This window comes from Podarcis pityusensis (genome assembly GCF_964106645.2).
Source record: "Podarcis pityusensis genome assembly, chromosome: 6".
NCBI classification, from domain to species: domain Eukaryota; kingdom Metazoa; phylum Chordata; class Lepidosauria; order Squamata; family Lacertidae; genus Podarcis; species Podarcis pityusensis.
Genome location: NC_138030.1, coordinates 52,985,451 through 53,009,232, shown reverse-complemented (window position 1 = coordinate 53,009,232; position 23,782 = coordinate 52,985,451). Strand labels below are relative to the sequence as shown.

General features: G+C 42.0%; 1 protein-coding gene across 1 annotated transcript; it reads right to left on the bottom strand.

Annotated features, from left to right (window-relative positions):
• Positions 1-35: 35 nt before the first annotated feature.
• LOC308479050 (vitamin D3 hydroxylase-associated protein-like) lies at positions 36-23,222 on the bottom strand. Its single transcript, XM_081009411.1, has 15 exons — positions 22,905-23,222; positions 21,150-21,263; positions 18,992-19,132; positions 18,319-18,452; positions 16,802-17,008; positions 15,566-15,606; positions 14,080-14,204; positions 12,605-12,730; positions 11,244-11,341; positions 10,402-10,501; positions 5,099-5,142; positions 4,779-4,818; positions 3,697-3,805; positions 1,803-1,948; positions 36-957 (listed from the first exon to the last, which is right to left on the bottom strand). The coding sequence occupies exons 1-15, from the start codon at positions 23,112-23,114 to the stop codon at positions 823-825; spliced, it is 1,770 nt and encodes a 589-aa protein (XP_080865537.1). The 5' UTR covers positions 23,115-23,222; the 3' UTR covers positions 36-822.
• Positions 23,223-23,782: the final 560 nt, after the last annotated feature.

Genomic DNA, 23,782 nt, shown 5'->3' with positions numbered 1-23,782 from the left:
CGCTCAGGCTGCTTGTTATTGTCAAAGAAAGAAAATCATTTTTTGCTTCTTTATTTTGAAATGTTCTACTGTGCCTTCATTCAGCCATGGATTCCACAATGGTGTACATTTTTAAAAAATTGAAATATTAATGCAAGAATAAAGACAAACAATAAAAAGCAAAGTATAATAAAATCTAAGTGATTAAAATGTGGTGTGATGGTACAGACACGGAAGACCCAGATTAAAATTCTGCTAAGAAAAACCCCACCACTGGACAAGATGTTAACTTGCTCATAACATGCTTAAACATAAGAGTTGTGTTGCAACTTTGTAGACTGAGAAACACTGCCAAAATTATTGATTTATATTTCCTGTATGGAATTTCATGTAGGAATGAAGAGGCAAATTCTGCAGAAGACCAAGAAGGACAGGGCGAGCCCTTTAAAAGAGGCCCCGTGGATACAGGGTACACATGTTCCATGGGGCCTCTTTTAAAAGACTCACCCTGTACATTATTGCACTATCCAAGTCTAAAAGCAAATGGAGTAGAAGAAACCAAAATACCCACAGTGGGGCATGAGGCTAGTCAAAATATACTCACAGAACATTGGGGGCGTGTGCATCTTTTAAGCATTCCTCTTTGCATACCATCGTTGAAGGTTCACTGCTCACTAAGTTACATATTAACATTCTGACATTCTCTTCAAAACTGTCTTCTAGCACACATTGATAAAAATGTAACTGAGCAGATCAAGCAATGTCCAGTACACATGCAGCGGTACATCAAAGTAGTCAACAAAGCAGATCTTTTATCAGATACAGTGCTCCTTTCCGACAGGATCAGATTTTCCTCCTGCCCCTCCTTTCATGGGAGACTTTCTCTACCTCCTTCATGAACCGAAGACACAATTCCTCCTGCCATGGCAGGGCCACACACTGGACAGCCACGGGCAGCCCAATGGCACCTTCAACAGCCTGCAGGAGAGATACAAAGGCAGCATGGTATCACAAAGTGTATTTCATTACTGAGGGAAGCAGCCAGTTTGAGCTTCTGGCTTTCAGACTTCTCCCTGCGTGTCTCCGTTTTGAATTGATTGAGACTTTCAGGTTCTACTGGACAACAAGGAGGCCTATTTTCAACAGGATAATGGAAATGCTCAGAATAGATTTCCAACATGACTGTGGGGGTTTAGTGTTTTGGGTTAGGAGCTGCATCCCATGCATTTGTTTATAAAAATGTATTCCTACACATGTCACTTGTGTTGGAATATTGCTAATAATTGTACTCCATGACCTTATGTTTGTGATTTTTTTTTTTTACCCAGGTCAGAGATTTGATGTCAAGTGCTCTTATAGGAAACAATTTAATCACATTAACCTGTTTAGAACCTATTCCAAATAAACACACTTAGAATAAGGCTGTACAAGTTACTTTTAAAACGTAATTTTGTCTGGCAATAACTAAGATCCTACTCAAATCAGAAGCCGCCAATGAAGGTATATTAATGAAGCAGTTCCAGCTTTCCAATTTAATGGGCGGTGTTAACCAGCTACAAAATTTCCCTAATTTCAGAAGGGAAGCAAGCAAGGAAGGGTCAATCTGCTACAAAGCTGTACAGCAAACAGAGCCCCAACGACATGTGGTGGGGTTGAGGAATCTGTTGAACTCCAACTCCCATCAGTCTCTACACCAACCAGCATGACCAAGGGACAGGATAGATAGAAGTTGCAGTCCAACAACATCTGTGTGTGTGTCACTGGTTCCCCATGCTTGATGCAGCTTTTAGGCACTGTCCTTGCCTTGGTTGCTATTGACTGACCTCCTTCATCCTCTTATCCCAGGGGTCTCCATAATGCCCTTTGTAAAGCTTCAGCTCTTCCTCATCTGCCTGTGTCACTGTAGTAACTGGGACAACTCCGGCCGGAAAATTCAAGACGTTGTATAAATGGGTGTAAGTGGTAGCAACTGGAAAAGACAACACACAATACTTCTCATTTTGCGGTACCAGACCTTTGTTTCATGACACCAACCTGCAAATGCAATAAGAGCGCAGTGCATACTTCTCTGCACAAACACACAATAAGGAAAAAGAAAATGATCCTGACATGGCAGAGCACTGCTGGATTGTCTTGTGCTACTTTATCAACTAATCTAAAATAACCTTAAGAACAGTCGCACAACTGTTCAGGGGAAGGAGCCTCAGAAAGGTGTTGATTGACTCAAGTGTTTTCTCAGATATTTGCCTAGAAGCATCCACATCAACAATGCACACACCCATGGAATCAGCCTAAAAGGAACTGGGTTTTCCTGGTTTGGCTTCAAGCATATTGAGAACCTGAAGAATTGACTTGATTAAAGCCTGAAGCCTTGAAAAAAATTAGAATACGAATGAGGGTCCTTTCTTATCACTTCTAAGAAAATATGGCATTTGCCTGCAGGCACATTCTTCCTAACTGTACAAGCAACCTCGAGAGATCTGGTCAAGCTGAAATCTGTTGCAATCTTCTTGCCTTGAAGTTTTTAAAAGGAGATGAGACTTAATTCACTCAGTTTTGTTTTGTGGGATTAATAATACTGGGTCCAGAGAAGAGTGAGCAGAACTCCACTCAGGAAACAAGATTAATATGGATCCTCTCACCACTAGTGCCCCTGTGGTCTCCCCAAAGCTGCTCCATCTGGAATGGTGTGCAGCCAGGTACTGTAGGGGCCAGCTAAGAGAATTGGGGGGGGGGGGGTTTGCCAGAATTCAAGGGGGCTGCCTTGCACAGGCAGAAGTTCCTTTCCACTCACTCAATATACCTTTTGATTCCAATTATAAAATAACAATGATAATATTTTCTCACTGACACCGGTTGAAGGAAAAGTACCAAAGTATAAGTACAATTTCATGCAAGGTAAATATTGAATAATCAAGGAATTAATGCATTAGTCAAAAAATCCCATCTACTCACAATAGTTTTGGAAGAAGGTATGGGTTGTGAGACTACAATGCAACCCAGCTACAGTTCTGCCAGCAATACCTTACAGATTCACAGTATATTAATGTCCTGGGTGGAGCTAGACTAATGTCTTAGCTATACCTAAGTGGGTTAAGGAGTCCATCCCAACTAGTATGGAATGATACAATGTAGGTGAATCTACAGCTACGTATGTTGCCATATTGGTATCCTTCAGGTTGAAGGGTGGGTTATAAATACAATAGATGGTGGTGATGTTAATAATAATGGGACCTGTTCTGTAGTAGTGTGTTCCTGCTTCATAGCCCTGCTCTACAAATCTGCCTCACCACTTTTCAAATTCATTATGCCCCTTGAAGGAACCAGAGCTAAATGGATTAATAAATAATTTCTTCCTCTTGCTTGATTACTACTGAGCAGGAGACAGTTACGTATTAGAGGATGGATGTTCTAACATCCATCTCCTGCCAAGTTGGGATCATCTGCCAGGAAATATGGTAGATATCAAGGATGGCACAATGTGGCTGGATTGGCCCATATACCCTCTCTCCACAAACTTTTATAAATATTTGGATCATAAGCCTGGGAGAGGAAGATGGTCATCATCTATTCCTCCTTTGGTCAGAGCAGGATGCTCTACAGGTCAGCTCAGAGAAAGCCACATAATTTAATCCACAGTATGCAACAAGCCAAGGGAACAGGATCAACATAATAGCATGTATACTGGAAAATCAGATAAGATGTATTATTTGGTACCAAATAGCTTGCCAGCATATCCCAAATTAAAAGCTGGTCCCAAAGCTGGACAAAGCACAACATCCAGCTTCAACTTCCTCCATTCTGCAATGAATTCATCACGGTAAGCCTGGGGAGAAATACAAAGAGAAGACAGTGGCTATTATATACAAAATGCCACCATCAGTGTGAATTGATTAACAGAAATGCATTTACATCCTTACTTGTTGCTGATCAGCACAAAACCTACGAAACTCTACAGTGTTCTAGTCATTTTAGCTGTGGAGAAAAGGCTGAAGTGTGCTATACCTGAAGGGGTGTCTCCACCCACATTGTTCAACCCAGACACTGAAGCCCAGCTCCAAGAACCTTCTGGTGGTTCCCTCATTGCAAGAAGTGAAAATACAGGGAACCAGGCAGAAGGCCGCCTTGGTTGTCACATCTGTGTAATGCCTGTCTAATGTCAAAGAGTTAAACAACCATACTACTACTACTACTACTACTACCTCTGCTACAAACAAATCAGGAGAAGACAGAGACACTCCAAATGCAGAAGACTTGGGAGACGATTGACATGCTACTGCATACCCTCAGCATGAGTCCTATTTTTCCTCAGTCTCTCATGGCTTCTGCTCACCCATTAGTACTTTATCATCAGATCGACCTCTGTCAAAAATGCTCTTCACTTCATCATTTGGCCCAACCCTCTTTGGTCACTTTAAACTATCTGCTTGTGTACATAACAGCACACCACAGCTCCATCGGTTGTATGTTAACATAGACCAGAACTGTGGAATACAGTATTAGCATAGGTCGGCATCATTGATGGTGCTGTAGCTGGGGTTCTAGGGACCATATTAGCTTTCAATTAATATCAGTCTCCAGAATTAAACCATATAGGATTGTGAGGTAACTATTATTTGCACATCTTGCTCTCAGCGATGAAAGGCACAAAAACTACCCAATAGGGAGACTGTATGCACACTTTCCCAAGAAACTGCCCTTTCTGAACAGGTTTCTCTCTGATGAGCAGTGATTGGGGGCGGAGAAAATTTGAGCACTTGGGCACTTTTTTTTGCCTTTTAACAAGAAAACAAAATTACCATCCGGTCAACGTTGTTCTTCCAGAAGTTTTTCACTGACCTAGGAAATTTGCAGAAGGCATGCATATTAGAATTCATAACAGTAACAAGAGAAAAAAATTCCTCAGAGAAAATTAACTAAAACTGCCCATTTTCGCCATATAGTCACTTTTCATCACAGATGCAGTCACACAGTACATTCACAATGATGGAAATATCATTATTCACAACAGTGGTTGTGAAGTTTTAACAACATTGGTATTCCACACAAAATCCCCATCATGATTTTATTTAGTACTTCACAATGCATCCATTTAAAAATTGTGTAAAAATTAACTTACCCTACTCCAATAAGGGCATTCAGATGTCGAGAGATTCGTGGGAACTGGGAGAGGGAATACATTTTTTATTTATTTTTATTTTTATTTTTATTATTATACACCACCTTTTTCCATTAGGAATCTAGCATGCTTTGATCAAAAGTCATAGCTAAATTCAAAAATATAGTAATGACTGAACTCTCCTATGTGTCTGATTAAAAGCAGGTTTGAGACAAAAAGTCCCAAGAACAAATTTATGCTTCACTGCCATGTGTGCCCAGGGATGTACCTGGAACTATGTCACCAATTGCCAGGGCCCAGAATAGACTATCATGCATACACCAATGTATCTCTATTGTTCCTGTGTGCAAACTGTTAACTCCTGTGGGACCCAAGCATGACTGAAGAGTGGGGCATAAATATAAGAAAAGAAGGAATAGTAAACCTATATGTATAGTCCCACATCTATCCATCTAGATGCTATCTTCAGAGCAGCTTTTAGAAAAGTGTCCAAGTGATAAGTTGCAAATTACAGCTGATGGGGTTTCGATGAGAGGTAAATCCTCTTCGTAAATTATTCATTGGAGCATTCTACTAAAGAAACTGATGGACTTTCTGTCTTATTTCATTATTCAACTAAAAACTAATGATCCACAGGGTTTGTCAGTGCACACAAATCATGAGCTCCCAAGGGGTGTTAATTCACACTCACAATATTTCCACTATCACTAACATCTTTAAAAAGCTTTTGTGCAAGATCCCCAACTGTTTTTTTGAGGGGAGGTGGAAAAGCAGTTTTGTGGAAGTACTTTGTAAAAAGGGAGACTTTTAGAATTACTTTAAGTACATTCACACAAATTCAACTGTGGTCACGTCCCTCCAGATATAAGCCCAGGTCCCTTTCAGACAAATTTCACATAACAACATCATCATTGTTTCTACTGATTTTATCTGTATAGTTGTTTTCAGCCACCCTTGGCTCCTTCAGGAGGAAGGGCAAGATATAGGAATAAAAAGTAACACTTGTAATTTTTTGACTAGTAAGAACAATTGTGATATTTTTATTACTTTTAGTTTACTCTGGTAAGTGCTTATAACCTTAGCATCTACTACTTTTTAAAAGTTGCCTGATATGGATTGAAATTTACTGGCATTGCAAAATTGCACTGTTTGCAAAGCTGTTTTGCAACTTATCATCTTGTTGTTATGTATTCAAGTTACACAGCATTTTTCTCCTCTCACAGTTGGCTGAAATTTGTCACATGTACCCCACCTACCCAAAAAGCATCTGCTCCCACTGTGCTTAACATGATGAAGAAGTTAAGGTCAAGTAAAGGCTAAGGGTTTCTTGCGATCCAAACATCTCTCCAGCAGCCATGCTTTTTACAGGACCAGCCCTCCCATTAGGCAGTCTCTGGGATGCAGGTGCGGCTGTGGTCTAAACCACTGAGCCTCTTGGGCTTGCTGATCAGAAGGTCAGCAGTTCGAATCCCCAGGATGAGGTGCAAGTAGATAAATAGGTACCGCTGTGGCTGGAAGGTAAACAGCGCTTCCATGCACTCTGGCTTCCGTCACGGTGTTACATTGCGCCAGAAGCAGTTTAGTCATGCTGGCCACATGACCCAGAAAACTGTCTGTGGACAAACACTGGCTCCCTCAGCCTGAAGCGAGATGAGCACTGCACCCCATAGTTGCCTTTGATTGGACTTAACTGTCCAGGGGTCCTTTAGCTTTTTTCTTTTCTTTTTTATTTCTTTTTAGGCAGAGTGAGAAGACCACTTCAGGCAACAGATGCTGGCTGGCAGCAGTGGCTCCTCCAGCTGTTTCCCTTCAGTCCCTGCCAGCCCCAGATTCTGAGCTAGGGCTCTGCCAGTAGTGATGCTTGCTTGTTGCTGGGATGCGCCTGAGCTGTCTGTCTGACCTTGTCACCTTCCCCTAATGCAGCCTTCCTCAACCTGTGGGTCCCCAGATGTTGTTGAACTACAACTCCCATAACTCCTAGCTAGCAAGGCCAGAGCTCAGGGATTATGGGACTTGTAGTCCAACAACATCTGGGGACCCACAGGTTGAGAACCGCTGCCCTAATGGATCACAGACAATGCCATTAGGAGAGGGTCTGACCGAACAGGCCAGAACCAGGAAGCCGGCCCAGGCTATTCATCCCAGCAGGCATCCCACGTGCCCAAGCACTGGTCAACTCATGTGATGCACACTGATGCCACAAAGGCATTGCAGCATTTGTCTGAGCAGGTAGCAAGCAGGCAAAGCAGGGAGTGAGCTGCAGTGCTGGAGAACTGAGCTGATTGGGCCATGTAGCCTATTCGGCACCCCCTAAGCTGGCCTGTTGCTCTCAGGTGCAGTGAGGGGCTGGTTGGTAAATCTGTCAATTTTAGTTTCTCTCAGTTTCTCCTTCTTTAGTTCTTCACATCTCCAAACCATTTTCTGAAATTTTTTAAGGTCCTCATGAAAATTCATCAGAAATTTTGTGGGAATTTCACCTAATGCACAAATCTTTCGATGTATTTTTGCCTAATATGCACATTTTTGCAAGTCATTTCCCACTAATATAATGCATTTTTCATCTATTTTTACTAATATTTGCATTTCTATGCACACTTTAGTATATGCATGTTCATACAGGTGACTTGGCTGAAGAACTGAATTGCAAAGTTCAGATAAGTGCGGATTTCAGAAGTTGACTGTGTTCACATATTGCTTGGGAAAGAGCACATTTAAATGCAAACTGAATCACATGACTCTCCCATCCCTGTGCTCTCATCATCAGTATATACATAAAATTCAGTTATCAATCATGTTGGCTTTTATGCATGCCGCAAAATCAGAATGGCCCTTCTCTCAAACCCTCCCTATCATTTTTATCTACACTTTGTGGATAAAAACTGAAACTGATAGAGACAATTTGGTAAATTTGTGCCTGTGCAATTCACAAACAGCCTCTTAAAAGCAACTATGCTCAACCCAGGCAAAGCTAGTTGCACTAGTTTCAAAAGAAGAGGGTAACACTCATGCTTAATTCACTTAATGAAATCAGTGGGACTTGAAAGTTCACAACTATAGCCGGAGTTTGTGCCTGACTTTTTTCTTTTGACTATCAAGAGATTTTTTGAGTGGATAGTCATGATAAAAAGAATGTATTGTGGCATATGGGGGGGGCAATAAGAAAAAAGTTATTGCACAGGGGGTGAGATTTCTGGCAATTCTATTTTCTCCACTTTGCTTTCAAACCTGATCATTTTGCAGAGGATGGGCTCATCAGAAAGCAGCATATGAAAACCTGAGACTGGCTGCATCAAAGTCATTATTCTTAGATTATGATTTTCCACCTTGGTTATTCCGCTTTATAAGGAAGGCAGCTAGAACTTGATTTCAGTTAACAAGATTGACTGAGGCGACCGAGCTCTAAATGAAACAGTCATTTCTGAGACATTGTATATGAGGGAAACAATCAAATATACTAGTTTGCATTACGATTCAGCTTGGAAGGAAATGGAACATGGCTTGCTCTAAAGATCCAGAGCCACGTTCTGATTTAAATATAACAATAGCAATCAATGCAAATAGGGAGTCATAAGCTTCCTGTGCCGTTAAGGAACCTGTAAGCAATCTCATTTTCAGATGCATAACAAAGGCTTCAGCATATTTCCAAGAATGCTGGAGCAACCTTGCAGATTTACTCCCTAGCAATCAAGATTCATCATAGGCATTTTTGGAATATAGGCCAAAATATTAAAACAGAAGCATTTTCTGCCCTGGATCTTGAAAATCCTTGCCCCGGCAGTCTCTCCTTTCCATCCTACCTGTAGTGCAATCCTTGGCAAGTCAACTTAGAAGTAAGCCCACTGAGTTCAATTGGAATGGGATAGTTCAGTTGGTAGAGCATAAGACTCTTAATCTCAGAATTGTGGGTTCGAGCCCCATGTTGGGTGAAAGATTCCTGCATTGCAGGGGGTTGGACTACATGTCCAACTCTACAATTCAATGATTCTGTGACTTAGTCCCAGGTAAACGTGTACAGTATATGATTGCATCTCTAGTCCCGTGGCTTGTCATCTCTTGCAATCCCTGCCCCCATCTCTGTACTTTTCAATTTCTAAAGATTTACTGTCTGCTCATGAACCTAGGCTCACTTCCCTCCTCTGGACAAAATCAAACCTTGAACATGAAGATCTTTGCCAAGTAGAGAACCTAGTGTTGTGGCAGCCAATGGCTTCTTTGCTGTACTCCTAGCTTAGGCTCTGAGCTCCCACACCAGGCCTAGCTGAAAAGCTAGCCTCCAAATATTCAGAAAACAGAGGGTCTATCAGCCTCCCTCTAGCTATCTGGCAGCATCTGAGGTTTTCCATGATCACATTACCAAGAGAAAATAAAACACACAATCCCAAAGCTGCACTCCCTACTTCTGCCTTATGACCTCCTAGAGGCGAAGGATTTCCCTGAACATTTCCTGCAAAAGTTGGCTGAGAATCCTGTTCAGTAGAAACCGGTGGAACAGTGTGGGCATTGCTCTTCCAGCTTTCCAACACTGTGCATCATTACTCAGAGAGGAAGATGCAGAGAACTCAGCAGGGTGAAGCAGCATAGATAATCTGATGCTCCTGCCACTGCAAGCTGCACCACACTGATCTCCCTGTACCTCTCCTTCATGGGAAGCTGCAGCAATGTGCAATGTTGGGAAGCTGCAGTCCACCAGCTGCTACTGATTCTGTTGTTGATCTCCATTAATCTATGGGGAATGATGATGATCCCAGGCTGCGAAAGAGGAGGTGAACACCACACAGGGACAGATTTAACTTGGAGTGGTTTGGGTCACCTGGAAAGCCCCTGTGGCAAAATAACCTGCATTGGCACCAATATGGAAAGGTAATTGGGAGACATATAAATGAAAAGCAATATTGTTGGAATAAAAAGGTAAAGGTAAAGGACCCCTGACAGTTAAGTCCAGTCACAGATGACTCTGGGGTTGCAGCGCTCATCTCGCTTTACAGGCCGAGGAAGCTGATATTTGTTCGCAGACAATTTTTCCCAGTCATGTGGCCAGCATGACAAAGCCGAAACCAGAGCAGCACACGGAAACGCCGTTTACCTTCCCTGGCATGCTTTCAAACTGCTAGGTTGGCAAGAGCTGGGACTGAACAACAGGAGCTCACCCCGTCATGGGGATTTGAACTGCCGACCTTCTGATCAGCAAGCCCAAGAGGCTCAGTGGTTTAGATCATAGTGCCACCCGCATCCCTTATTGTTGGCATACACAAAGGTATATATGGAGAAAGTCTGTGTGTCTGTTTCACAAGTTGGAGACTCACCAACGGCATTAAAATGAGAGCCAGGATCCTTTTCAGTAAATTTGGCAACCGGTAACAATTTATCTGGTTTGTCCAAGTGGAATCCACAAACTCTCCATCACTGGGAAAGTAAAAAGAGGAAGAAAGCAGGTTCTATGCTGTACGATAATGTCTGTAAATGCTATTTACCTGTTGCAATGACATGCCTACGCTACAGCTACTGTCCTTGCAGTTAAAACCCCTGATAGACAAATGCAGAATCTCAAACTTAAAGCATGACTGAGGAGCAGATAATCAACTCCTGAAGGAAACGGAATTTTCAGTAATTCAGCAAAGACCTCCCCACCCAACAAGAGCATAATTTAATTTAAGCCTCTCTCCCTCCGTTTATCAATTTTATGCAACACACTATAATTCAGTTCCACAACCTATTGTCATTGTTATCTGCACAATACTTGTATACATAATAATACTACAATTAAAAAAATATATTTTTATGCATACATATTCTATTGACATTTGTTATTCCAGAACATAATAAAAAGTGTATGTTGTTCTAAAAGCCATTCCAGAAATGTGTTTTGGCCATTACTTCCTCTTCTATAATATTTGAATGTTATAATTACTATGTTACACCAGATTTTTCAAATCAATCTGAAATAATTATTATAAGCCTCTTTTGTTGTTGTTATTGTTAAATTATTATTATTATTAATATGCCTCTTTTGTTCCTAATCGTTTCCCACTAAAGAGCCTTGATATCTGTTCTTCAGAAAGTTTTTGATCTAACTTTAGGTGTCCTCCTGTAAACACATACGGTACATACACTACATATGTGTCTATACGTCTTGGTATCTACTTACAACTTTTCCAGTAATGTTGAACAGCCATCTGCATAGAGGCCTTTGGTGAAGAGCTCATCCACCAAAAAATCAATTCGAGGAGGAGTGAAAGGTATAAGCTGAGCAGAAAAACAAGGGAAATATTTAAAGGCAACAAAAAATATAATAAATATATGCAGTTATCATTCTGCCTTTATACATGTGATTCTTTGCAATCAGTAAAAGGAAAGGAGGACCTATATATTGCCTGGATACACATTCTTGGTGGAGAATGTTATTGTCTAATCTCCACAGGCCTCTATTAACTTTTGTCTTGAATTTTACTCTGCAGCCCAGTCTATAGCTGCAGGTGCAGCCACAAGCTTGAATAAGTACCAGAAAATGTCAACTTAGCAGAACTCTGGAAGCTGCAAAATATCTAATGTCAGAAAACTGGAAATGTATGTTTCAGCCAGTAGTTGGTAACTGGTATGCAGACATAGGACGGTATTCAACTAAATTTTACTCAGACTAATTGGAATTAATGACCATTACTAACTTGGCAGACCCTCCAAGTGTCCCTATTTTCCAGGGACATCCCTGATTTAGAGATGCTGTCCCGGTTTCTGATTTGATCCCGGAAAGTCCCTCTTTTCCTTAGGATGTCCTGAATTCCATTGGAGAAATGTTGGGGGTTTTGGAGTTATCTGACCCCTGAGCCATCTGAAGGCAATCCTGTGTATGTTTAATATTTTGTTATGTTTTTATATATGCTGGAAGCGGCTCAGAGTGGCTGGGGCAACCCAGTAACATGTGTGGGGTATAAATAGTAAAAATTATCATTATGGAATGGGATGTCCCTATTTTCATCGGAGAAATGTTGGAGGGTATGACTTCAGCCTACTAAATCCAATAGATCTACTCTGTGTAAAAGAGGGTGTGTAGACTCAAAAGTCAAGTGTATGTTACATGCAGCAATCCAATGGCTACATTTTCAGTGGTGACAGGCATCTTCTAAAAAACAATGCCAGTAGACTAGCATGGCTCCAGAAAATAATGAAGAAAATACCTTACTTTTATTATCCCCTTCTGCTTCCTTCCCATAGCAACTTTTCGTCAAGTTTCTTTCTCCTTTGCTCCCCACATCTTCCACTTGCTATTTCTTTTTTTCTTAATTAACAAATAGCACATTACACTGCATCATTTACAAAGATCAAGAATCAATGTTCTCGCTGGCAGTGTGCATTGTTTCTGCATAAATAGCCATCTCTTATTATTATTGATTTGTTACATGTATTACAAAACCCAATAAAATTAAAGCAATGAAAATGCAGCAAACAAACTCAATATAAATTAAAGTTCAGGCAATGTAAGAAAAAGCTCTCCATGGGCCCAGAGCTTACCGTGTGTCCTGCTTCCTGTAGCAACTGTCGGGTTTCCAGAACAGCTCTCCTCATGCTGGGAGAGGGCTGGAAATAACCATCTCCATCATAGTAGCCAATCCTGAGTGGCCGGGAGCTAGAGTAAATCTGCAGAGAAGTACCAGAGTAATCACATAGTGCTAGTCACCAGGGCAATGAGAAGAAGGTGACATGGCTTTTCACAGCTCATGTGAGGGTGAAAGCTAGGGATCAGGGTACCTGACAGACTGCTCATCTCCCCGTGTATCTGTGTGCAAAAATCTCCATCAGAGGCCCTTCCCTGGGTACCACTATCATATGAGGTGTAGCATTTTGACTCTGCTTTGGTTTTAGAAAGCTCTTTCCCACTGTCTAATTTGTTGAGCCCAGCCATCTTGTTAACTGAATAGTTGTTGACACAGTGTCAACATCAATCAACTCAGATCACATCAATTCAGGGACTATAAGGGATGGAGTATTCACTTTGTTCCTCTTTGGTGCTGACCTTTAAAGCCCTAAACAGCCTCAGCCCCGTATACCTGAAGGAGCATCTCCACCCCCATCATTCAGCCCGGACACTGAGATCCATCTCCGAGGGCCTTCTGGACGTTCCCTCACTGCAAGAACTGAAGTTACAGGGAACCAGGCAGAGGGCCTTTCTGGTAGTGACACTCACTCTATGGAACGCTCTCCCATCAGATGTCAAGGAGATAAACAACTACATGACTTTCAGAAAACATCTAACAGCAGCCCTGTATTGGGAAGTTTTTAATGTTTCGTGTATGTCTTACTATGTTTTTGTATTTTGTTGGAAGCCATCCGAAGATGGACGGGGTACAAATAATAATATTTCATGAAGCAACCTGAAAATCCAGGGCCACATTCTGAACAACCAGAAACCTCAGCTGATACCTGAAGAAGAGAGAGTCCTGCTCCTGTCTTAAACTATTTATGTAGCCATGCAATAGGTATCATTGTTCAGCTCCTCTGTGTGGATAATATCACTATGTATTTGAGTCACTAGGTGGCACTAGACTTAGTGCTCTGCAGGTGGAGTCACAAGTTTCGTGTTGTTGTTAGAGAGATAACAAACTGACTCATGGGTCTCCTGAGCCTTTAATTTCTCTTGCCTAGATGTCAGATCTGACTTCAGATTTCTCCCTCCTGACACCTAGACCAATCTCGAGCTTTTCCTTGTTTCGTTGTGAAAGGGTTTCAGACCTCAGATTTCAAACAAGCTTAACCCTAGGCCTCCATTTTGGCTTTACCCTTTAGACCTTTGCTCCTTCCTTGGCTGACAGCTCCACTCACTGCTGCTATAGTGTTTAAAATCTTTACGGTGACACCTTCCATGCATGCACTCACATCTCAGCACTGACAAAAATTGAGATTCCCCCACTAAAAGAGAAATTTCATTATGCATTAAAAGCCTATGGTGAATCAACTACTTCAGCGTGCTGTTAACACAATTCCATTACCTCCTCATTAAAGGGAATTGGGGGCACAGATGAATCCAGGCGAAATAGTTCATCACACAGGAGGGCCCTCATGCACAGAACCAGACTGTCCACATCTCTTGCCATTGGGCCTGTCACGGAGATGACTGGAACAAAAGAGGAAGACTTCTGAACATGAGGAAGAAGATAGGAGTTCTAGTAGCATGATTTCCATGCAGCTGCCTTCCAGTTATTAGGGTTTCTACGTGCACAACAATGCCAAAGGGCCATTTCTTTCTCCCCAGGCCCATCAGTTTTCACATGATGATCACCCAGTCATCCCATCCACAAAAACTGCCAATTTTATTGTATTCTGAAATGCATCTACAAATATGCTTTTCTAGGATATGGTGGTAACTAAAGATCTCACTGGGTGACAATGTGTTCACAGATTCATTTCACCATATGAAAACTGAGCAGTCAGGTCCTCTACATGGTAACCAGAAGAAGAAGGTAAGTTTTAAATGTGCAACCATGAATTTTGCAGTATGAACATTAAAAAGAATTGAGGTGCAATTTTTGCACCCATTTCAGACATGCTGTGAAACCGTGGCTTAGCACAGCCATCTGCAACCTTGTCACTTCCACACCTTTTGGACTACAAGTCCTATCAGGGGCTATATTTGTGTGCAGCCATTGGCAGATGGCCAATTTCTGGTGATTTGAAGTAGATCTGACCAGTTGTTTAAATGGCAACAATATAATGACTTCCCCTTAATACTGCTGACTGAAGAGCGTTGGGGATGGGGTGAGGATTTTTATGTGAAAAGACATTCTGGATTTCAAAACAAATTGCCGAGCTCAGAATGTCTGTTGCACCTGGTTCTGTGGATCTCAGGGTTATAGTAAAAATAAATTAAGTAGATCCCACAAGGCCTAAGGTCTACATACATTTGCATAGAGTATTTGTGTAAGCCAGGGGTGCCAACTTGAATAAAATATTGGGGGGCAGGTAAGCCCCATCCTGCCTAATCAATCACACGACATGGTGCACGCACACCATTTGAATGGCAATGCCCATCAGCTTTGGGGGGGGTGGCAACCTCAAATATTTTATTGTAGGGGCAAAGACCTCTTGGCCCCTTGGAATTGGCTCCTATGGTGTAAGCACAGGCACAAAGATCATTTGACTTAATTTTTTTTACTGTCACAGAATCTTACAAAATTAAATGAATTTTCAGGTTGCAATACAAATGCCCACCATTTTTTCCTTACATATAGCCAGCAAAAACAGTTAAGATACATCTGATCTTCGTTAAACAAATCAGAAATTACCATTAACACCTGGCCTTCTCCTAGAATGGCATTTGCATTTGTTTGTTTTTAAATGAGCCCAAACTCTAAAAGTTTATTGCTTATCAGAAAACCGCTGTCTCCATCAAAGGGCTTGTGCTTGTTTAAATTCTCCCATGAGCTAAGTAACACTTTCAACTCTCGCTTATATTTTATCAGCAATAGACTTGCTCACCTGAGTTCATTCCAGCTACAGGAGTGCTAGCACCTTTGACGCTGCACAAGAGCAAACGGGAAAAGTAAATTAATGATGGAGAAAAGCCAAATGACAGAGAGAGCCAAAGAGACCCAAGCCATGAAATGCAAGTGACATGCGTCAAAGGATGTTCCTAATAGCTGAAAGCCATTGGAAAGCCATTGGAAATTCTGTGCAAAGTACCTTCCTTTTTAAAATATTTGATAGGGAAATGTTATAGGCACATTTCATTATACCTAATTAACTTCCGAGCCTCTGTAAAACTACACAGAGGAGGGCAGAATCTGATGTCCACCCCTCACTGAAGCAGATCCTGATATTTTAACTATGCAGCTTGCATACACTGTGGATTCAAACAATTTCACTTCCCTTCTTAGAATTTAGACCAGAACTAACAAAAATTTGCAGAGAGATTTGAGCTTTAAGTGAAAACAGGCTCTGGATCTTCCCTGTGTTTAATACTTTCTGTGGCACTGCCCACTTTTTTTTAGTCCAGAAGTCAGGAATTATGCTACTAATGCAGTTCCCTTCCCCCACTCCCACCCCTCTTTCACAGATATAGTCACGTTTCCTGGAAAACTGGCGTATCCTCATGCCTCAAATACTCTGAAAGTTTAGTTGACTACATCTCATAAAAAACAAATGTTACTTGTCAATAACCCAAGTTTGCTTAGACAAAGAGGAGCCCTTTACTGCAACCTCTTTGTGGTGTTATTTGGTGTTATTTATTTATTTACTTATTTAATCAGGTATAAAACACAACATAAAAACACAAAAATAAAATCAATGTGACTTCAATGTGAGCCAAGACTCCACAGGGCTTAGCCTCAGAATCTGCTTTTTTAAAAAAAAAAAAAAAATGCCAAAACACAGGGGTTCATTGAGTGAGAAGTTGTCAGATTAGTACAATAATTTTTGCCTGCACAATGGGACTTCCTGCTTCTATACGCCCCCACTCCACATAGAGTGAAGAACTTGGTGCTGTTCTTAAGGAGATCCTGAATGGCAGATGGGCCTTGGCAAATGCCAGATCATGCTAACTTACAGGGATTATGTAATGTTTGTCACCCAGAGAACTAGTTTCCCAGGGCTCTCTGAAATTACAGTGATGACCTGTATCAAGAATGTCTGCTTTTAAACTGCAATTCTGCTGCTCCTCACTTGGTTGATTGTACATGATTTATGGATGGATGGTTCCAAACCTGTGAGACCTACCTCAGCCTATAGCCGGTGGGTTTTATTCCACAGATCCCACAGAAGCCACATGGCACTCGGATACTTGCAGCCACATCAGTCCCAATCCCAAGAATGGAGCCTCCACCTCCAATGAGTGCAGCTTCCCCTCCGCTAGAACCTCCGGAGGTTTTCTTGTGGTTGAAAGGATTCAAGGTTTGTCCAAAGAGTGTATTACCACAGTCAATGCTGAATGGGATGGAAAGGGGCTAGTAAGTTAATGCTCCAGTAAGGAAGAGTACACAAGCAATCCTTACAGTAGTTAAGGACTGCAGCAAGGGTATTTCTGAGAGCAAAACTATTATCAAAATCTTCTAGTGACTGGGTGTCACTTTCTCCTGTGAGACGATAGCTATTCAAAGTGAAAGGCTCAGTGTTTAATGGAATACTTTTGTCAGTCTTCCAGCATTTTAGCTCTGTTGTACTGCACTTGTGGTCCTGTCCTTGGAGGATTCTGTTGTTGAATGTATGTTTATCCTATATATCTGAATGGTGGAAAGACTGCTTTCCTTGGTAAAGGTTGTCCCTTAATAATCATGTACCAATTTCATTAAAAACAGGGCCTTTCACTTTGAATAGCTATCATCTTACAATAGCTATCACTTTGAATACAGCTATCATCAATATGTTAGAATTCCTGCTCCGTGATTGCAGTCATAGGATTGTTGTCTTTCACATGACGATATATGTTTTGACTCCACAGAGTGGGAGACAGGATGTTTGTGTTACTGTGTTCCGTGAAGTGGAACTATTGTCCTTCGTTCTTTCTCTTTGCTGTCTGATGCTAGAGAGAGAGGGAGCCATGTTGCAGTGTTCCATGTGTGTTTATATGTAAATAAAGTAGATTAGCCAAAATGCTGAGTTGCATTCTTATGTAAGTGTTGGAGTGAAGAAGTGCTTTGTACAGTCTGTTCTTATCTGTTCAATTCTAGCATCTAGAAAGATTGGCTTGAAGAAGCAGCCCAGCATGCTTTGGGTTTCTTGGATTCGGGGGCCTCAACCAGTTCTTTGTCATGAAAGCAGTAAACCATGAGATGACACTTGGAAATCGATCTTCACAAACACACCGTAGTTCTTCAAACTTCTCTCCTTTCTGCCTAGAAAAATAAGCCTAAAAAGCAGGGATGGGAACCTGTGGCCCACCAGATGTTGTTCAGCTGAAACTCCCATAATCCCTTGACCACTGGCCATGCTGGCTGGGGTTGATGGGAGTCCAGAACCATCTGTAGCTTCTCAGGTCTCCCAACTCTATCATGAAGCCTGACTTGGATTTCTTCCTGTTGACTGAGAGTCAAACTGTGTCTGTATGGCACCTAGCTGTGATCTACTGGGTGCATCATTTCCTGGCATGGGGATAAAGTGATAGGAAAAGGTCGACCTCCTTATTTTCTGTGTTTTCTGTTGCTGTAGAGCCACCAAAACTGCCATTATTTACCTGGACTGCTAAGGCCCAGCTGCTGCCTTGAAGAATTAAACAAATGAAAGAAACAAACACGTACTTCACTATGGCCTGTGAAAGGTTAGTCTTTACAAATGGAATTGCCCCTTGTTTCTTCAAAACTTTGACTATCACAGAGTCCTCCTGCTCAGGACGGTCAAGAAATTTCACCAAGCCAAGTGTATTGGGGTACCCCTGGAATTAGAGAAATAAAGTGAGATACTTATCGTTACATCTGTTGACCATATCCCAAAAAAACCACCCAAAACATTAGATGAGAAAGCAGAGGTGACATTTATTTTAAAGAAAACAACCACAGTCCCTCCAGTCATTAGGTAATATCAAATTTCACTTAAGAGTGAATTCAGGCATATATTTAGAGGGAATTGGGTTAGTCTAAGAAGCATTTGTAGAGCTTTAAATATAACACAAGTAGCTTGAGAAATTAGCGTGCCCTCTCCTTTGACTTTCCCTCCATGCAGATGCCCATAACTAAAGGTAAAATTTGTGATGTTTATGGGAGAGGAGCAGTTCCACTGTAGGTGGGCAAACCATAGGGACACTCGCCCCCCAACTGGTGAGCCACATGGCTGATTTAATCATATTATCTAAACAAATAGAAGTATAAAAATATACATATTCCTCTTGGCTTTAAATTCGCAAGCTTCCTCTGTTGCAGAGCCCTCCTCATCTTACCCTCATTGCAATTATTCAGGGATCACAGCAGAAAGTACCTTGCAGGCCACATCTTCCTTAATACTGACTGGGACTCCATAAAGCAATCCTTTCTCCCTTTTTTTGGTCTCCCGGAGCTGTTCCTCACACTCCGGAAGGAAGTTGGTCACACAGTTGATTTGCCGGGTTACCTCCAAGGCCTTTGTGTGAGTAAGAAACAAAACAGGGGGAGAAGAAGGCAAATTTGTGACAATATGGTCTCTTCTTGACTGTTCATGTTGTGAAGGTCTCTTTTCCACCTTGCAGATGCAGTGTTTTATCTGTGATCATCATGCAAGACAAGCATGCTAGTAGAAAACTGCAGCAAAAGGGTGTGTTCCAACTTCTGTTTGTAGCATAGGGTTCACCTATAAGTTCACTGTGTCGAAACTGGATATATGCTGGTCCTATTAGGATCTGGTTGGTTTCAGCTGTTATTACAGAAACCACTTGGGGTCACCAGGTGTCGAAAAGCAATGTATAAAGAAACACCCAAACAAACCACTCTATTTGAGGGTGGATCCGCTGCCTATTCTCAGCACCACACAAGATTGCATACACTTCTGCAGCTGGCATCTTCCAGCTGCCAAGCCGGCACCGCATTCACTCGATCCACTTAGCAAAGCCCCTGCTCTCCTCCCTAGAAGCCTGAAATTCAAGTCGCTCCAAAAATGGAAATCCCTTGTAGCTTAGCTGCTAGGGACCATAATAAATCTATCACGGCTGAAAATAACTACACAGATCATATGGTACATGAAAGGCCTGAGTCCATTACATGCCCTAGATGCAGGGTGGGGGTGGGGAGGAAGATAGTAAACTCTCCCATTAAACCTGTAACTGTGACAGGCCTAGATGCGCTGTTAGCACAAATAGTGCAGTTTGCAAAATTTGACTTTTCTTGGAGCTGGATTTGAATTAGCTTGGCTTTTAGTGTGTGTGCGCGTGTGTGCAGAGGATACAAGAACTTTGGGATAAGGGAATAGTGTCTTGTTTGTTTGGTCTAAAGAGCAAAAATGGTGGAGACTTTTATTTATTATTAAAATTCAAAATTATTCTGTGAGCTCAATCACCTTAATTCAAACGTATTAGACTAGTAATGTGTAAGTAGGGATGGTCAGTTTTAGTTTCTCTCACTAGCTCATTTTTCCAATCTGAAGTTCACATCAGTTTGCAATTTTTTTTAAAAAAAACCCATCCTCCTTAGTGTGATTTTTTCTTAATATTCATATATTCAGTTTTGCCTAATAGGCAAAGCCATTTCTCTCCCCACTAATATATGCACTTTTTTGCACAATATTACCCCACCATGTGCATTTTGGGACACATTATTTGGCTGGGGAATTGCACAACAAAACTGTGCACATTTTGAACAACAGCTGTATTTCAGCTAGCATATTGCACATCAGTGCCTTAAAATGAGCATAAGAGCCATTATGCTGAGAGACACAACTCATTTGTACTGTGTCACTTTTGAGTTTGTACAGTATGTATTCTGCCTCACTCCTTAAGTAGTAATAATAATAATAATAATTTTATTATTTATACCCCACCCATCTGGCTGGGCTTCCCCAGCCACTCTGGGCAGCTTTCAGCATATCTAAAAACTTCCCTAAACAGAGCTGCCTTCAGATGTCTTCTAAAAGTCAGATAGTTGTTTATTTCCTTGACATCTGATGGGAGGGTGTTCCACAGGGCTGGTGCCACCACTGAGAAGGCCCTCTGCCTGGTTCCCTGTAACTTCACTTCTCACAGTGAGGGAACCGTCAGAAGGCCCTCGGAGCTGGACCTCAGTGTCCAGGCAGAATGAATGGGGATGGAGACGCTTCTTCAGGTATACTGGGCCGAGGCCATTTAGGGCTTTAAAGGGCTCGGAAACGAACTGGGAGCCAATGTAGGTCTTTCAGGACCAGTGTTGTATGCTCTCGGTGGCCACTCCCAGTCACCAGTCTTCTGGATTAGTTGTAGTTTCTGAGTCACTTTTAAAGGTAGCCCCATGTAGAGTGCATTGCAATAGTCCAAGCAGGAGACAAACAAGGACATGCACCACCCTGGCAAGACAGTCTGAAGACAGGTAGAGTCTCAGCCTGCGTACCAGATGGAGCTGGTAAACAGCTACCTGGACAAAGAATTGACCTGTGCCTCCATGGACAGCTGTGATTTACCCCCAGGCAGTCTTACCTTTTCCATGTAGGTGTAGAGAACACTTTCTGGAGACAATGAGCCATCTTTCAACTTTGCAGACAGTTCCACAAGGGGAAGAGCTAGGATTGGAGCAGCTTTCACTCCTGGGTTCTGCAGCAGGGAGCAAACACATTGCTGGCAAACTGCTATGTCGTATGCACTCACTTGCTAGACCAACACTGCTACACAGCATTGTGGACACATTGCCCTTTCAGACATGCAAAGCAGGCTACAGATTGGCCAGTCAGCAGCAGCATCACATGGGTGCTCAATGACTAGATATCTAATTAGTAGCAAAATAACAGCTCACTGATGACCAGGAATGGGTACTGACCCCAGGCTTTAGCAGCTAAATTGATCTCCACCCTGCTTTGTATGGCAAGTCAGAGAGATATTTTATATGTGACTGTATTTGACAGCTAAGATATCCTTAAAAAGATGGTACAACTGAACAAGAAAATTTTGAATTTGAAATATTGACTTTAAAATATTGATTTCAACCAATTACACACTTCCTCTCCTCTGCACTGTGGTCACCAAGAGTTTTGAAACAGTTCTGTATCACAAGCAGAGCCTGTAGTTTGGAACAGTTTCTCCAAAGAGGTAAATATATGGTAACAGATGCCCTCTGCACCCAAAGAGAGTTCTGGGCTGTATTTCCACAAAGTGCAAGTAGGAAGACTTAAAGCTAACAATGGACATTGTAAGTCTGCAGTCAGATATGAGGATTATTGTGTTAGATTTACTGATTGTAATGCAATTTATAGCATTCATTTTACACTGCGATGCCTTGTTGTGTTATGTAACTGTGGCTTTTTGTTCAATATACCACCATGGCACACTAAATTAGAAATGACGGGAAATAACTGTATGCTGGTATACTGCCCCAAGTTTTGTCAATGCAACTCCCACCATTTTCTGAGTTAATGAGGTTGCAAGAGGACCTCCAGTAGATTCCACTAGATTTCCACGCATAGCTTTTACATTGCATGAAAGATCCCATACAATGTGAAAATGAACAGGTAAGGAACCATTGAGAAGATGGAATAAAGTGCTGTATAGATATGGCCAAAGTTCTCTCTGGGAACGTTACTCTCTTCACCCACCCCTGTGCAAAATGAGAGACAAGTGGGAAGGAGTTGCTCCTATCCAGAGACATACCAGCCCCTAGCATGAAAGTGCAGCAATGGCCTTGACAGGCACCAGCAATTGCCAAGCAATCCTTAGGCTCAAGTATCTTTTCTTTCATGACAGGTGATTTGTTAACAGTCTGCTAATAACACGGCCAGGGACAGCTGCATTCAGGCTGCCAGTTGAAATGCAGCAAGAGGAAAAAGGGAAAGCAACTTTATACCCTCTTTTCCATGACACAAGGTTTGCCTCAGTTTCAACAAGTTCCTAAAGTTAGATAGGGTGCATAAATCGGGGGGGGGGGGGCCTCCCATAATAATCTTAGCTGAAGGAAACGGAGAAAGCATGGACTGCACCATCCTACTAGATTTATAGGAAAGCAGAGCTTTCAGGGGAAGAGCAATCATGTTAAATTCAACATACACATATTGGGAAAGTATATTGTCATCACTGTAAGACTACCTAGAAATAATTGCCATCTTTCATGCTATTAGCACTTTTGCAAACCTCAGCAATCAACAGCATCTCTGCAGAGAGTACCAGAAGAGACCCACTGAAATTTTGATACAAAGAAAAAAAACCCTTTATCCAAGTGATATGAAACCTCTAAAATATATTCACCTGTTGTTTAAACTGTCTTGCTGCTTTCTCCATACGTTGAAAGCCAAGCTCTCGCTTGCCCTTGGCCTCTTCAAGTTTCTTCTGCACCCGCCTCTGATTCACCCATTTTACCACCAAGATTGCAGTGGCTGAACCACAGAGCACAGCTGAGACAATGCGGACATCCACCTTTTCATCAGGCAAGAGAGAGTTCACTTTGTCTAGAGCCATAGTGGGAAATCTGCTCACAGCTCTCAACCAGGGGGAGCTGCTAGAGCTGCGAGTTCCTAATAGCAAAGACGGCAAGGAAGGGAAGGAGGTGGTGAATTTTAATCCCACCCAGGAGCTGCGAGTTCCTAATAGCAAAGACGGCAAGGAAGGGAAGGAGGTGGTGAATTTTAATCCCACCCAGGAGCTATCAATTCCAAGCCACTGGGAAGCAGAAGCTTGTGCGTCTAGGACTGAAGAAAGTTTAGGAAAGTGTCTCACTAGCATAGCCAGGCACTGATTGACAGAAACTCCACGTCATTTGCCAATCATCAGTGAATCCTCCCAAACATTCCAACATTCTTCTGAGCTCTTAATCTTAGCAGTACAAGATCCACCTGTTCCTTTCCATATTCTAGGGTTTGTTTTTATTTTATTGAAAAAAACTTTATCATCTTCCCAGGGGTGTGTGAGCATGAGGGAGACAATTGCAGGGTAGAGAGCCAGTGTGGTGTAGTGGTTAAGAGCGGTAGTCTCGTAATCTGGGGAATCTGGGTTTGCGTCTCCGCTCCTCCACATGCAGCTGCTGGGCGACCTTGGGCCAGTCACACTTCATTGAAGTCTCTCGGCCCCACTCATCTCACAGAGTGTTTGTTGTGGGGGAGGAAGGGAAAGGAGAATGTTAGCCGCTT